This window comes from Piliocolobus tephrosceles, chromosome 5 (genome assembly GCF_002776525.5).
Source record: "Piliocolobus tephrosceles isolate RC106 chromosome 5, ASM277652v3, whole genome shotgun sequence".
Lineage (NCBI taxonomy): Eukaryota > Metazoa > Chordata > Mammalia > Primates > Cercopithecidae > Piliocolobus > Piliocolobus tephrosceles.
Genome location: NC_045438.1, coordinates 124,489,216 through 124,505,459, shown reverse-complemented (window position 1 = coordinate 124,505,459; position 16,244 = coordinate 124,489,216). Strand labels below are relative to the sequence as shown.

The 16,244-nt window shown below is 53.7% G+C and overlaps 1 protein-coding gene across 6 annotated transcripts; it reads right to left on the bottom strand.

The window, feature by feature from the left end:
- Nucleotides 1-209: 209 nt before the first annotated feature.
- Nucleotides 210-15,185, bottom strand: AARS2 (alanyl-tRNA synthetase 2, mitochondrial). Of its 6 annotated transcripts, none has more exons than XM_023212936.1 (22): nucleotides 14,909-15,185; nucleotides 13,573-13,764; nucleotides 12,889-13,034; nucleotides 12,493-12,660; nucleotides 11,790-11,934; nucleotides 8,749-8,894; nucleotides 8,432-8,540; nucleotides 8,006-8,044; nucleotides 7,792-7,903; nucleotides 7,165-7,298; nucleotides 6,576-6,720; nucleotides 6,175-6,347; nucleotides 5,950-6,063; nucleotides 5,712-5,852; nucleotides 4,820-4,957; nucleotides 4,600-4,709; nucleotides 4,334-4,442; nucleotides 3,923-4,045; nucleotides 3,582-3,692; nucleotides 2,887-2,970; nucleotides 2,662-2,772; nucleotides 210-2,213 (listed from the first exon to the last, which is right to left on the bottom strand). In XM_023212936.1, the coding sequence occupies exons 1-22, from the start codon at nucleotides 15,149-15,151 to the stop codon at nucleotides 2,049-2,051; spliced, it is 2,958 nt and encodes a 985-aa protein (XP_023068704.1). In that variant the 5' UTR covers nucleotides 15,152-15,185; the 3' UTR covers nucleotides 210-2,048. The 6 variants fall into 6 exon arrangements, 5 of the variants coding, with proteins under 5 accessions (XP_023068704.1, XP_023068700.1, XP_023068705.1 ...); XM_023212932.1 differs by having other exon boundaries at nucleotides 943-2,213; nucleotides 11,790-12,036; XR_002731750.1 differs by lacking the exon at nucleotides 4,600-4,709 and having other exon boundaries at nucleotides 943-2,213; nucleotides 11,790-12,036.
- Nucleotides 15,186-16,244: the final 1,059 nt, after the last annotated feature.

Genomic DNA, 16,244 nt, shown 5'->3' with positions numbered 1-16,244 from the left:
GGAGGAACTTGGACCAGGGCCTGTGGTGAGCACTGCTGAACAGTGGCTACTGCTCCAGTGGCCAGGATGCTGAGGCAAAGCTTTGCAAGCAGAGAGGGGCCAGGCACCAGGGATTGGGTCCGTTCAAGCCCTCACCAGTGCCTCAACAGCAAATCATCTGTGCCTTAATTAGAATGAGAAACTGTGCAGAAAATGATGCCAGGCAGGCCCACGCTGCTAGAATTTTTACTAGACAGAACTTGGTCCCCAGGGAGCCCTTGATTTGAACATGGGTCCCCTGAGACCCTTTCCTTCATCTAGCAACAGAGATCTAGGAACATAGGCAGAGGTCCAACATCTGGCTGCCTGAGGTGGACTCATTCTGGTAGGGAAGGAGGGCTTTCCTCCCTCTCTTGGCTTCCTCCTGCTTTGAGGTGTCAATTTTCAGCTTCAGCTCAGGCTTGAGGCAGGTGCTGTACAACTTGTTTTAAGAAGTGTACTGTTCGTCTGATCCTGCTCTCCAACCTCATCACCTGCCCCCATCCCAGCTGACTGCTCAGTGGCACTGGCCACCTCACCCCCACCTCACGGCATCTGCACTGGCTGTTCCCTCAGCCTGGAATGCTTTTCCCTCAGATTTCCGCATGGGTCACACCTTCACCTCCCGGCTGCCTGCTCACATGCTACCTCTCGGTGAGGGACTACCACCATCCACACTCCTAATCCCCATTATCTATTTTTCCCCCCAGACCTCATCACCATCTGACTCTCCCTTGTTTTTTTGACAGGGCCTCACTCTGTTGCCTGGAGTGCAGTGGTGCAATTATAGCTCACTGTGGCCTTGAATTCCTGGGCTAGCGTGATTTTCCCACCTCAGCCTCCCAAGTAGCTGGGACCAAAGCGTGGGTAGTCTCAGCTACTTGGGAGCCTGAGGCAGGAAGATCACTTTTTTTTTTTTTGTAGACAGGGTCTTGCTGTGTTTGCGCAGGCTGGTCTTGCACTTCTGGCCTCAAGCAATCCTCCAACCTCAGCCTCGTAAAATGCCAGGATTATAGGCTTGAGCCACCAAGCCTGACCCTCTTCTTTTGCTTTACTGCCTGTTTCCTCCACAAGAAGCAGGCTCCATGAAGGAAGGAATCGTGTTTGGTGCCCGCCACGTTCTCAGTTGCTCAATTCATCAACAAACCAGCAGGGCCCAATTTAATTTAGAGGTCATTGCTAATGAAAGAAGTGATAGCAAAGGTCTCCACTGCTGAAATGATTTTCATAGGATGGTTCCGTGTCGTCCCAGTAGCCAGGGAGCCCTTCGTCAGTGCCCACTGTTGCCTGGCACACAGAGCCTGTCTGAACACTCATGGCAATGAAGATGGCCTGATTTGGATCTTGGGTGACCTTTCAGACAGTGTGAGTTCAGACTGGTGTTAGGGCACCCATACCAGGTTGCTGGGAGGGGCAAAACTACTCTTTTTTAAAGTAACAGTACCTCTGGAGCTTCCTGTCCTCTGTGAAATTATTTACTTATTTGAGACAGAGTCTCATTCTGTCACCCAGGTTGGAGTGCAGTGGTGCAATCTCGGCCCACTGCAACCTCCACCTCCCAGGTTCAAGCGATTCTTCTGCTTCAGCCTCCCAAGTAGCTGGGACTACAGGCGTGTGCCACCACGCCTGATTAATTTTTTGTATTTTTAGCAGAGATGGGGTTTCACTGTGTTAGCCAGGATGGTTTTGATCTCTTGACCTCATGATCCTGCCTCGGCCTCCCAAAGTGCTGGGATTACAGGCGTGAACCACCATGCCTGGCCAGTGAAATAATTTCTAATGTGCAGTCACAGCCATAATTGCCCATGTCTTCTCATTCACCAAGGGGTGTGTGTCTTTGGGCCCACTTCTGCCTTCCCTAGCCCATGTCTCCTTGTGTCATGTAGGACCTGGCCCAGGTGATCCTCTTTGGCCCAGCTGCTTGGCCTCCAGCCTCTAGTCCTCGCTTCAGCCAGTGGGAAGGTTCTGCTGGCTCCTTCAGGGCTCCTGGCATTGCCTTTAGTCCACGTGGGTCCCCGGGCAGGCCTGGGTCAGAGCTGGCTGAGGGCATAGGCTCGGGCTGTACTGAGGGCGGCTTCCAGGTCAGTAGTGCTTCCGGTGCCTTGGGCCACCACTCGTGAGCCCCAGGCCTTGCCCCCCATGTGGCTGCACACTGCCAGTGCCCAGGCGTCTGCTGTGAAGGTGGGCATGGCACCCTAGGAACAGAATCAGAAGGGGAAGCGATGCAGAGTGGCCCTCCCTGCCAGCATCCACCCAAGGTACCCTCAAGAGTGGAGTTGAAGGTGATCAGCGCCCCCTTCCCAGTTGGGTACATGGTGGGGCAGTCGGGTGACAAGCTGGAGAAGGTTTGGGCTGGAAATGTGTGTGGGGAGGTTTATGAATGTGAACATCTGCTACTTGTTTACAAGGGATGTGAGGCCTGGGAGGGGTTGGTAATTAAGGAATCTCTGGTGCTTTCTGGAGTGGGGAGGGGCTGTTTTTAGGAACAAGGAGATTCCCCTATCCCTGTCCTGGAGTATTCTCATAGATACCTCCACCCAGCCTTGGCCCCTTTGTCTGGGAAGAATTAAAGGTGTAGAATCAGACAGCTGGACCAGGATGGGTATTAACGGGGGTGATGGGCTGCTCTCCCACTTCCCTCACCTGGGCCACCTGACAGGCACACAGCACCTTCCCCATAGACTGGGGGCTGAGTAGGAGCACAGATGTGCTGGGGGCCTGCTCACACAGCTGCCGTACCACCTTCACCAGCACCTGGACCATGAAAGACAGATGGTGAGCCCATAGCTTCCCAGACCCCTAGCTACTTCCTGGTCGGGACTTTGCCCTTCTCAGACCCTGGGGCAGCCCCGCTTGGCCAGCACGCACTGAGAGAGACTCAGCAGAGACTGTGTCCACAATCAGAGGCCCCTTCGAGTGCCGCTCCAGCAGCTCCTGAGTTTTCTTTGCAGCCTATGGGGCAGGAAGGATGAGCAGAGGGGTCAGGCTGAGAGGCAGGTTTCCAATTAGCCCCCACCTCTGAACTGAGACCCAGCTAAGCAATACCCTGATTCTCCCACCCACCCCAAAGGTCATCAGCTCTAGGCAGAGGGGGCAGGGACTCTGCCTAGGGTGGCCTCCTTTTTGGGTCCCACATGTGTCCTTCCTCACCTCCCTCACCACTTTCCTTTCATCATAGCTTCAGGCCCCTACAAATAGGTCGCTGAAGGTGAAAGGAGGAAGGTCAGAGCACAGATGGACCAGGAGTGGGCGGGAGAAAGGGGATCCACAGTGGAGGTGTAATCAGGGCTGAATGGCACTAATCAAGTCAGCAGGCTTCCGGGGTTGGGGGGCCTGAGCCAGACTTGGGAGCTGGGGGAGAAACACAGTTTGAAAGAGACAGAAGTGGGGGAATGGCCTGGGTGATGGTTCTCAGCTGGCGGGAGAAGGAAGAAGCTGCCACCACCCCGTCCCCATGTCCTTGCACAGCCTCTGACTCACCCCCATGCCCCAGCCCTTGAGACTTCTCAGTATATGTGCTGGAGTGTCTCTGGGCACATGGGTGCAGCCAAACCTTCTCTCACCTGCCCCATCTGCAGCTTACGGATGGCAGTGTTGGCACGCCGCTGCAGCATCTTCAGCGTGGCCAGCAGCTCCCGCCGCTGCCACTGGGGCATCACAGAAGTGTCCACAGCCTATGGCCAGAAGCAGTGCATCACTCCTGCCCTTCCTTGAGCCATAGTCTCTGAGGTAGGGACCAGCAGGGCCAGGGAAGACACCCACCCTGTAGACAAACATCTGGGCCAGCTGGAGCCCAACCCGACTGGAGTGCTAGGGAGAGTCTGGAGGGGTCCAGGGAGGAATAGGGGAGTGAATAGGGTCAGGAGAGGGTGGGGAACAGCTCCACAGCAGGCGTGGCCCTCACTTCAATGAGTCGTCCTATGTCCTTGGACAGCCTCAGTGCCTCTGCCACATCCCGGCTCCCCTGACTCAGTCGCTCAGTGGCTGCTTTCACTTCCTGGGCCAGGTTCTGGCCTAGCTCTCGGGCCTGCAGGGAAGGGACAGGAGGGTCAGGGCCGCCAGGCTTACATTCATCTCCCCAGGACAAGGCCTCTCATTACTGGTCAGGGACAAATAAGAGATAACAATCAAGACCAATCAAGGCACCAGCACCAAATAAAACACATGCCAGCTGCCAACAGCTGATATGGCCACATTGGTGTGCAAGTATTAATACTGGCTCTGCTGCTGGGCACCCCTGAGCCCGAGCATGTCACCTGCCTGTGTCCCATGCACCCACTCAACCCAGAAGTTCCAGGCCTACTGGCAAGCTGACCTGCTGGGCCTGCTCCCCAGTGATGGCCAGCAGGCGGGTAGTGCCCTTGGAAAGCTGGCGGTCCCCGATGATAACCAGGTCCCCTACAGCCCCTGTACGTAACAGGTGCCTGTGGGAGGAAGGAGGGAACAGAAAGTCAGGGGGCATGACAGGAGACAAGGGAGAGGCCAGAGTGCATCTCCCATCAAGGGCTGATGGCTCCAAAGACCAAGGGAAGGGCGAGGATCTGGGGCCCCTGGGCCAGGCAGCACAAAGGAGTGACTCACGTCCCACAGCATAGCTCCACAGAGGTCTGCAGTGCGGCTTGGGAGGCTGGGTCCAATGCATGGGCCACGGGCACCCCCACTGACACCACCCGTACAGGGTCTGGGTAAATCTGAGGTCAAGAGGGGACAGGCCCGTTAACTGCCAAAGGAGAACGATAAAGCCTCCAGGTATGCCTGAAGGAGGCCCCAGATCTCCACCAAAAGGGCTTCCCCAACTCACTTCATCCAGAGAGCGCAGGCCAGGGACATGGGCAGTGAGCGCCAGGGGCACCTCCTCCATGTACACAGGCTTATCCTGCTGCACGGCCTCCTGCACAGTGTTCTCCACCGCCCGGAGCTGCTCTGGGGTCAATGCGGTCTGGAGGGGTGGGGAGGAAATGGAAAGACAAACATGCAGTCAGCCCCACACCTGTAACTGATGCACTGAAACATGGTCAATGTTCACTGAGCTATCCCCAGGTTCTAGAATAGTGGCTAGCACATGATAGGTGCTCAATAAACACTAGCTGAGCAGACAATTCTTTTCCTTAGAAAGCTATCTGGGAGTTGGGCTTACTGGAAGCTCCAGGCCTTTCACTAGGCACGAAAAGTTGAAGAAACAGAAAAAGGAGGCTGTACCCACATGGAGCTTACAAGGGGCAGCCCAATGGAAGAGAGAACTACAGGATGAGGGGATGCAGGGGCAGGGAATAAGCAGGTGGGATGGGGATTAGCCAGCAAGTACTTCCTGGAGAAAGGATTTGAGCCAGATGTGTAAGAAGGGCAGGGAGACAGGGTGGCAGCAGAGGGAGAGGGCAGCCCAGTTTGAGCAAGAATGTCTCGGGTGACAGTAGAAACAAGGAAGGAGTGGCTGGAGGTGAAGGGAGGGCCCCTGCTGGAGGGCCTTCAGAATCCCACATCAGAGCTGAGCGAGGCCCTAGATACTCTGTAGCCTGACTCCTCACTGGTGCACGAGGAGCCCAAGGGGAAAGGACTTGCCCAGGGTCCCATAGTGATTGGGTGGCTGTGCTGGGCCTAGAGCCCAGGCCTCTAAGGGCAACCTGCTCACAGCAGGCTGTCTCTCTTTAAGCCTGTCACCTCACATGAAGCCTGTCTTTCTGTGCCGGGCTCACCTGGGTGGTCACATCCAAGCGCAGCTGCTCAGGATTGAGATGGGAGCCCTGCTGCTCTGTGCCAGGGCCCAGGGTCTGCCGCAGTGCCCAGTTCAGCAGGTGGGTGGCCGTGTGTTTCGCCATGCAGCCTAGACGCCAGGCCTGAAATACTTTTGTCACCCACGGTCCTGGGTGAGGGCAGGGGGTGGGGAGAGTGAAGGGCTGCAGGGTATTGGGAACAGTCAGGGAGGATCCTTACCTTATCCACATGCAGCTGCACCTGGTCCCCGATCTGCAGGCACTCAGGGGCTACTGCCTCATGCAGGATGAAACCCCCACAGACCTGGGCCCGGGCTACTGGGAACAGCACGTCCTGGGGGAGGGTAAGGGTCAGGGTGCCTGTAGCCTTTCCCTCCCCTTGGCTCCCACCCAGGCTTGGGTCTGCCACCCACAGAAATCAGCCTGGGTTGTGGTGGAGACTCACCTCTTGCCCTATCCGCACCAGGTAGCCGCGGTCTGAAGCCTGGCCCCCCTGTTCTGCGTAGAAGTTGGTCCTGTCCAAGAGGAGGCCACAGCGCTGGCCTTTCCCCACAGAGGCCACTGCTGTCCCGTCCTCTGTATACAGCTGCAACACCTGGGCCTCACAGGTGCCGAACTCTGCCAGGGAACAGAATGGTTATTAGTGGTGGGCAGGGGCTGGGGACGTGAAGGTGGGTCTGCCTTGGGGCTAACAGGCACCCCGCAGGGCACTTCCAGCTGAGGGCCACAGAGACCCCTGGTGGCCATCTTGGGGAATACATAGGGGCTAGCAGCAACTATCTTGGACATTCTTCTCAGTCATGGTCAGGCAAGCTTGTGGTGGCAGGACTCGGTCCAGGCTCTCACCATAACTCCCGTTGGGTCGCAGGGAGTAGTTGTACTTGGGGCTGTTGTCAGTTGGAGGCACTCCTTGGCGCTGCAGCTCCCCCAGTGCATGGACATCAAGCCACAATCCCTGCTTCTGAACCGGCTCAGCCTGCCGTGCCTGGTGCTGCAGGATGGGCACGGAGGAAGTACATGGAGAATGAAAGTGGGACTTCAGCCTCGCAGGGCCCTGTTCCTGTCACACAGCTGTGGACTCTGCAGCCCTTCTGGAATAAGAATTCAGGGCTTGGCTGGCTGCTAGAGCCCCTGGGCTAGTTGGTGAACCATCCATCATGTGGGATCCTCGGGATTAGGCCTTCTTGCCCACTGCTGCCCCTGGAAGGCCCCTCTCCAGGAAGCTGTGCTGGCTTCTGCTCCTGTGTTTAGCTCATTGGCTAGTGTTGCTTTCTACAGGTTGTGGCCTGAGGTTTTAGAAACCTCCCAGGTGAGGGGACAGATCTTATCTCAGACTTTTGATTTCTCTCAATATCCACAGCTCTTCCCCCAGGAGCTCAGGGCTGGGGAAGGGGTGTCCCAACAGAACCCAGCGTGGGGGTGCCACAGCTTGTACCTGGGCCTCCTCCTGGGCCAACTGCTCCAGTCCAGTGGAGTCCAGCTGGACCCCTTTCTCCTCCAGCATCAGCTCTACCATGTCCAAGGGGAGCCCCAGGTCTCCAGACAGTGACAAGGACCAGGCCACTTCAGCTTCAAGAAAGGAAGACAAAGAGTGTTGACAAGGGGAGTGATTAGACAAAGAAGGGGAGAAAAATAAGGTCCAGGGCCCTTCTAACCACGCAGAAGCCACCAGATGCCAAACACAAATACCCCCTCCATACTGGGTAGCCTCAGGAGAGGGGTCATATTCAGGGTTCATGCCTCAAGGCCAGAGCTGGGGGTAGTCCAGGGTACTCCCTGGGCACAGGTCATTTCAAGGGAGGAGGGAAGCTCAGTCTATGCATGAAGCCAACCTAGGAAAGCAGGAAGCAGGGCTAGCCGGGCAGTGTGGACACACGGCGAGGCAGGGTGGTGTTCCTGCTGCAGAGGGGTCTGGGTATGGAAGGAGAGTCCAGGGAGAAAGGAACATTGGGCAGAGGTTGGGGGTGGACCTGAGGCAGGGGGCTGGCCCAGAGCTCCCTCCTCTGCCCACCCTGGCGAGTCTCAGCAAGTCCCTTGTGCATGGGCTGGGTATCCCACTGACCAGGGAACATATCTGAAGGTCCCAGGGTCCTCAGAGTCCGATCAATGATCCGCCGACCCCGCTCCAGGGAGGCCAGGAAGGCTGCCTCGTCCTCTAACACCAGGTTGGCAATCTGAACCAGACAGAGCAGAAGTGGAGCTGGGTCTCCTTGGAAGGAGGGTCTCTCTCCACAACTCTCCCATCAACCCCTTTCTCTCCCACTGGCATCCAGTACCTGGGCTGAGTTCCTTTGCAGTTCTGGATAAGAATCTCCCTGGGGGAGGTGGAGAGGGCTGAGGAGGTGTGAAAGGCAACCAACCTACCCCCACCTCCCCACCCTGGGCCTCCCTGAGGACACCTGCCCTGGAGGCTCAGACACATTGAGGGGCTGGGAGAGGGACTCAAATGGGGAACTGGTTTCCCTGTAGGGTGGCAGAAGGGGGTCATGAGGTCAAAGGCTCAGCAGTTTGGACAAGGAGCCTCAAGTTTTCCTGCTTCTTGTAAGCAAGGACAGCTTTCTTAGCTTGCTGATAGGATGCTGGGCTGGACATTTAGGGTGGGGACCTCTGGGCACCCAGGCTGGGGGCACTGTCTAGGCTCAGTGGTAGGCTCCCCGAAGTGCCCAGGGAGGCCCACAGTGGAGAAGAAGCTCTGTCCTTACCAATATCTCCACCACTACAGGCACCAGGCTGCCTAGGAAGCCAGGTGGTGCCTTTAAGATCTCCATGGAGAAACGCACAGCTCGACGGAGGATCTGACGAAGAACCAGCCTAAAGGGGTTCAGAGCCCAGACATAAACCCCTAGCAGCTCATGGTCAGCAATATGGGGACAAGATCCACAGTGTGTGCTCCCACCCCAAAGCTCTCCCTCTCCCCATTCCTCCTACAGCTCAACCAGACCCACCTCTCCTCTTCCTTCCCTCCTCCACCTGCGACCCCCAGCAGCCCCTGTCCTCTCTGTAGCCCTTCCAGACTCACGGGGCACCTGACATCCCAGGGAAGACGCCATCAGAGATGCAGACACTGAGTGTGCGGATGTGGTCAGCCACCACGCGGTACGCTGTGTCTGTGCGCCCCTCGTCTGCCACCCCTACCCGGCCCAAGTAAGGGGGTGCCCTGCAGCCCTGGGAAGCAGGAGAGAAAGAGTCAGCCAGTGGCCCTGCCTGAACTGGCCCAGGCAGGTGCTCTTTATCGCCTCTAGAGCATCTGCCCTCAGCCCTAAAGCCAACCACATCCAGAATGGCCTTGCCAGTCCAGTCCTGGGCTGAGAAGCCTCACGGATGAGCAGGAGCCAGGCCCTGCCCTCATGGGGCTCATATTTGGTGCTACAAGTGAACATATCTGTGATCATTTACTGAATTTCTACTATCAGAACTGGTTAGAACTTGAACAACATGACCTCTAATCCCCAAAACAGCCCATTCCAGGAGGTATTAGTATCCTTGCTTTACAGAAGAGGAAGCTGAGGCTCAGAGGAACTCAGTGACACAAGGCTACCCAGCTCTCAAGGAGCAGATCTGAGATCTCAGCCGGGCCTGTCGGACTCCAGGTGCTTTCCACTACCTGTTCTTGCCTCTCCCATCTTTTGTGGGGGTAGGCAGGGAGAGAGAGTGTAAACTACATACACGGAAATGCTCCAAAGCAGGGAGCTTGATTCACCTAGCTCCAAACCTCTCTCTTCCCCAAACTTCTTCATCTAACAGTCATGCCATTCACTGTGTTGCTCAAATCAATTGCCTGGGAGCCATCTTTGAATTCTTTCCCCTACCCATTGTAATCCATCCGTGGATCCTTTCACTTCTACCTCCATGAGATCTCTCAACTCAATCTACTTGTCTCTACTTCCACTGCTATTAGCCGAAGTCATGCCCTGTGGTTCTTGCCTGGATCGATAATAGCCTCCCAATTGATTCCTAAGTTTCTGCTCTCATCTCCCTCCAGTTCATCCTCCACACAGCAACAGGAGTAGGCTTTTAAAAGTGTACATCATGCTGGGCGCAGTGGCTCACACCTGTAATCACAACACTTTGGGAGGCTGAGGCAGGTGATCACCCAAGGTCAGGAGTTTCAAACCAGCCTGGCCAACTTGGTGAAACCCCATCTGTACTAAAAATAAACAGATTTTTTGTGTGACGGCGGGTGGCTGTAATCCCAGCTACTCTAGAGGCTGAGGCATGAGAATCGCTTGAGCCCAAGAGGCAGAGGTCGCAATGAGCTGAGATCATGCCACTGCACTCCAGCCTGGTTGACAGAGCAACTCTGTCTCAAAAAAAAAAAAAAAGGGTTCTCAGTGGGGAGTGGCATGATCTGATGTACATTTTTATTTATTTATGCTTTTTGAGATGAAGTCTCACTCTGTTGCCCAGGTTGGAGTGCAGTAGCATGATCTCAGTTTATTGCAACCTCCACCTCCTGGGTTCAAGTGATTCTCCTGTCTCAGCTCCTAAGTGGCCGGAACTACAGGTATGTGTCAGCACGCCTTGCTGATTTTTCTATTTTTTAGTAGACAGGGTTTTGCCATGTTGGCCAGGCTGGTCTCCAACTCCTGATCTCAAGCGAACCACCTCCCTCTGCCTCCCCAAGTGCTAGGATTACAGGCGTGAACCACCGCGCCCAGCTCTTAGAACCCTTCTTGCCACTCTGAGAATCAAAGCCCCACTTTGGACTTCAAGGCCCACAAGACTGAACTCTGCCCTCTTGTCTCTGGTAGACTGTTCACAAAAATAGCCCTTTCCTATGCATATGCCACTTTAAAAATGGGACTTTACAGCTGTTTCCCATCAAGGGATAGACTCTGTTTCTCCATCCCCTGAATCTGTGCTGGCTTTGTGACTTGCTTTGGCCCACAGAATATACTGGAAACAACACTGTTCTAAGCCTATGTGTCTGCTCTCTGTCTTGGAACCTTGCTGAGCTGTGATGTGGACAAGCCCAGACCAGCCAGCTAGGTGATGACAGACACATGGCCCAGTCACCCCTACTGCCTCCAAACTGACAGCCAGCCAAGCCCCAGAGGAGGAGCTGCCTCTCAGCTGACCACAGATGGATGAGTGAGCTCACACAAGACCAAAGAATGAGCCAGCTAAGCCCAGCCTAAACTCTAGCTCACAGACTCGGGGGCAAATACATGGTTGGTGATTAAGCCACAGAGCATTAGGGTGGTTTGTTATACAGCAAAAGCTAACTGACACATGTTCCTATTATATCCCATGGGATTCTTCTTTAGCTGGCTGGCCACCTTTTTGTTTCTGGCACATGTCAAGCCCTTTCTTGGGGGGCAATGGGGAGGGTATAAGCTATACACACATGGAAATGCTCCAAAGCAGAGAGCTTGATTCACCTAGCTCCAAAGCTCTCTCTTCCCCAGGCTTCTTCATTGCAGTAAACAGTCATGCCATTCACTGTGTTGCTCAAGCCAATAGCCTGGGAGCCATCTTTGATGCCTCTTTCCCCTCCCCATCTAATCCATCAGTACCAAGGTCCTTGGTACCTGCTGTCCCCTCTGCCTGGAAAGAGCTTCTTGTGGCTGACTCCTCCTTCTTCGGGGCTCAGCTCAAAGGTCATCTTCTTGGTGAGCCTTCCCTAAGTACCTTATCTAAGATTCCTCTGTATCCCTCCTTCTTCCTAGTTACTTTCACCCATGTTTACTGCCTGTTCAATCTGTAAGCTATTACTTTGTTCTTTAACACATTTATTGTCTATCTCTCATGCTAGCATATAATCTCCATGATCTCTTTCCTGCTTACTGCTGTGTCTTCTGTACCAAACACAAAGGACTTAACATAAAGCAAGCATTCAACAAGGATTTTCTGAATAAATGAAAGAGGTAAGGAGTTAGGAGGAACAGCAGGTAATAAGTAATGAATCCCAGTGTCTTGCTTGACGTCTTGGAATTCTTGGTCAGTTATTGTCCTCAGATGCTGGGAACACTTTTGAGTTCTCAACAAAGATGGAATGCAATGGGGCTGAGGGCTGTGATGAGCAAGTTGGAGGGCTTCTGGAAGGGAAGAGGCACTCACCTGCTGTATGGCGTGGAGCAGCGGGGAAAAGAGGTCAGTGTCATAGGTGGAGTGTTTGCCTTGCAGCACAGCCACCAGCCTTTCCAGGCCCATTCCTGTGTCCACATGCCACTGGGGCAAGGGCTGCAGGCTTCCATCTGCTTCTCTGTCCAGGGAAGGTGTGCAAGGTGAGGCCCCACTCAGGATTACAGGTGTGAGATGCCCAAGTGGAGTAGAGAAATGTTGGGTGGCGGGGAGCTCAAGGGGGCTGACAATGGGAGGAACCAGACAATCAGTATCTTCCCCTGCCACTCTGCAACAGCAGATGATGATGGCCTTGGGGTCCCGTCCTTTCTCATATAGAGCTATCTCCACTCTCACCCCTGCTTGGGCCCTTGCCTGGGCAGCAGACATCCCATCTTGGGACAGAATTCTTTGCCCCTAGAAAAACATGTCAAGGCTGGAAGAAAATCTGAGATCATCAAGTTCAACTCAAATTGTTGATCATCAAGTTCAACAGAGAACAGCAGTGACTTGTTTAAGCTGTCACAGGCAAAGACTACAATTAAATCAGTTATTATCTATAAGGTGATGAGAATTGTGCCTGGCACATGGTAAGCACCATTTACGTGTTTGTTTTCTTATGAAACAGATCAAAGTCTTCTAATTGCCACCTTTTCCACTTCTAGCCAGGGATTCTCGTCCTGCTTCAGCACCCCCTTACCTGTTGTGTTGCATGAAGACCAGGTTCCAAAGTTCTACCAGCTGGGGGGCTCCCACCCCACCAGCAAGGTCATAGTGGATCTCAGTACAGGGTCCACAAGGGCCGGTATCCCCCATCTCCCAGAAGTTCTCTTGTGGTCCAAAGGAAAGCACACGAGTAGCAGGCACCCTGGGGAGAAAGGCAGGTGAGTGGTGGGAGATAGACAGACCCAGAAGCTGGGACCCTCTCTGCCGTGACAGCCCCTCCCTCAAGTTGAAGCTCAGCAGGAGGAAGAACAGGGCTAAGTCCACAGTATCCTGGAATGAAATGCTGAGACTCTGAGGATTGGTGCTGGTAGTCTCCATTATCCAGTTCTCCTGCCCTCCAGGAATGAACATAAGTAGGGGGTTGACTTACCCTAAGCTCAGCCAAATGTGCCTGGTCTCCAGGTCTGGCTCCAGCCCTGCCTTAGGGTCACCATCAAAGTAGGAGACCCAGAGCCTTTCTGCAGGGATCCCATAGACCTGAGTCAGCAGTTCCCAGGCCATGCTACATGCCTCCTCCTGCAGCAGAAACCAGCATGGGGTGGGAGGAGGAAGATGGGTGAGATGGAGACCCCACTGAAGTAATCAAGCCACATGAGTTTAGCTCCCCACTTAAGACAGAAGCATTTCTGTGGCCATCTTATTCCCAGAATAAGCCATGAACCATTACTGTCTCTGAGTGTTTACTGCCCAGAAAGCTTCCCCTTCTTCTAAATCCTATCTTCTTTCAAGTCCCAGAACAAGTCCCACTTTCACATGAAATCCGCTGCCTACTCTAGCCTGGAGTGATCTTTAACTTTAGTAAGTACCTTAGCATTGTTATTTGACCATTTACTCAAACAACAATTTTTGAGTAGTCATTAGGCAGGAAGCAGAGTCTCTGCCCTTCAGGGACTTACAATCCAATCAGGGAAGCGAGGTAATTCCTGTTACACCTGCTCAACTAGCACTTTGCCTCCACATCTGGTATTAGGCCCTGCCTAAGCAGCAGATAGTACAATGGAAACAGGACAAACTGACTCCCTTCTTGGCTGATCAATGCTCCCTAGAGACTCACCTTAAAATATTCACCCCCAAAGGCCCAATTGCCAAGCATTTCAAAGAAGGTATGATGGGAAAGGTCTCGACCCACATCTTCCAGGTCGTTATGGCGTCCTCCAGCTCTCACACATTTCTGGCTGTTGGCCACACGTCGGAAGCCTGCCATTTCGCTTCGTGGATCCACGGTGCCCAGAAAGATTGGCTTGAACTGGAAGCACATGGTGGGGAGGAGGAGAGGGATATCCCAGTTTCTCAGTAGAAGGGAAATGTGGGGAGTGGGGATAGGGATGGCTGTTCAGACCGAAGGCTGATGGTGCCCCTGAGAGTGCACTGTAATCTTGGTCTAGGAGGACAACCTGGGAGCCTGGAGACAGCCATCTCTGGTATGTGGGGAGCACAGAAGAGGTAAATAAATCATGAACCGGAGACCCTCTGCTAGTAACATGGGCAAGGTAAAAGGAGGAATGTGTTGGGAGCTGGAAACAGGGCACTGAAATGTGGCATCCTCCGTCTCGGCTTCTTCAACTACACCCAATAACTTCAGGGTACAAAACTAAGACTTATTTAGTAGGGATCCCAGACGGCCTCTAAGGTTAACTTACGCCGCCCCTATTTTACAGATGAGGACAATGAAGTCTAGAAAAGGTAAGTGGCTGATAAAAATCAAAAGCTTAGAGAATAGTACTCAGCACCCAACAGGTGATCAGTAAATATTTAATGAAAGCGTTATCTTTATTTAAAGAGCGAATAGTAGCCGGGCGCGGTGGCTCAAGCCTGTAATCCCAGCACTTTGGGAGGCTGAGACGGGCGGATCACGAGGTCAGGAGATCGAGACCATCCTGGCTAACACGATGAAACCCCGTCTCTACTAAAAATACAAAAAACTAGCCGGGCGAGGTGGCGGGCGCCTGTAGTCCCAGCTACTCGGGAGGCTGAGGCAGGAGAATGGCGTAAACCCGGGAGGCGGAGCTTGCAGTGAGCTGAGATCCGGCCACTGCACTCCAGCCCTGGCGACAAAGCAAGACTCCGTCTCAACAACAACAACAACAACAAAAAAAAGAGCGAATAAATGAAACGGGATTTACCCCACCAGTCTGCCCCCACGGGATTCCACTCCAGCCATTTCTGGACCCAATACTCAATTCCAATTCAGAAGTTCCCAGTTCAAGCCCTCCACAAGCCCTCCCTATACTCTGAGCGCCGTAACCCCATCACTTTACCCAACCAAGCACCGCCCTCTTTCCCCAAAAGCTACGAACTCCGCCTCTCGCTTCTTTTGCCCAATCCTGCAGCGTCGTTCTCACCGGAAAACTCACAAACTCCGCTCCCTATCAGTATGGTTCGGCCCTCACCTGGTTCATGCCGGCGTTGACAAAAAGCAAACTGGGGTCGCCGCGGGGCCGCACGGAGGCGGAGGGCACCAGCCGGTGGCCATGGCGGTCCCGAAAGAAGTTCAGAAAGGCGGCCCTCACGGCCGAGGCCTTGGCTGCAGGGGGCTCGGATGAGAGCGGCCGATGGCTGGGGCCCAGCCATGCGGGCGACCTTCGAATGGCCCGCCGCAGCCGCCGGGCTGCAGCTGCCACGGACGCTGCCATCTTAGCTCCGGGCAGTGACTTTCCGGGGTCAAAGAGTGACGAGGGAAGGAAGCCAGGCGTTTCCTACAGCGGCCCCTGGCTGTAGGAGGACTCAGGGGGCGGCTCTGCCGCCGGTGTGGAAGTAATCGATTGGGTCGTTGGCAGAAGTCGATCTAGCACAGCGCCTGGCACATAGTAGGTTTTTAATTCATTCGGCATTAAACACATATTCAGAGCCTAGTATGTGCTAGGCATTGTTTTGGGCGTTTAGGGTACAAAATTAACAAAATGCCCTGCCCATTGAAATCTGTATTCTAGCAGTAATTGCTGTTGTGCTTATTAGTTTTGCAAAGTTACAAATGGGGTTGCAATAAACAAGTGTGGATTCAACTTCGTGTGTGTGTGTATGTGTGTGTGTGTTTTGTGTGGGTGTTTCCAGGCTGAGGGAAGAAGGCAGAGAGTGACAGAGGAGTATCAGCATTCATTCAAGAGGTATTCAACAAATAGTTTTTGAAGACCTAGTATGTGCTAGGCAACGTTCTAGGCATTTGCCAGTTCCCTTAGACCTTGGCATCAGACACCGCCATTTTGCCCTTGAAGCAGGAGTCTATAGGAGAACACAGAAACCAAACAGCATCTGCTATATTATTAATTGCCTAACATTTGGTCTTGTCATTTGCCTGGGGATCAGGGAGAATCCAGGTCGTCAAGGCAGGAGGAAGCTGTGGGCTGATAGCTGCAGAGATTTCACTCTCTAAGCCTTCTAATGCACTGAGGTTTTGTGTGTTTTCGTTTAAGGTAAGAGATATACCTGTCCTACCTCTCCCTTCTGTCTTTCCATAGTAGCAGCTGTGACCCTGAAGCCAACAGGCCCTTGTGGATGCAATCAGGGTGCTCATGGGGTTTCTCATGATGCCCTTGGCTTGGAAAATTAAACAGATTGGGAAGAGAGAAGAGAATCTGCCAAGCTAAAACTCAATAGAAGTTCCAGTGCTGAGGTCAGTGTAATAATGGAGAAGGCCTTAACCATCCAGGTGATCTGTTTTAGCCACCATTCTGTGTGTGTTAAGTTATTTGGGGTCTTTGGATACATAGTTTCTTTGGGGAATCTACA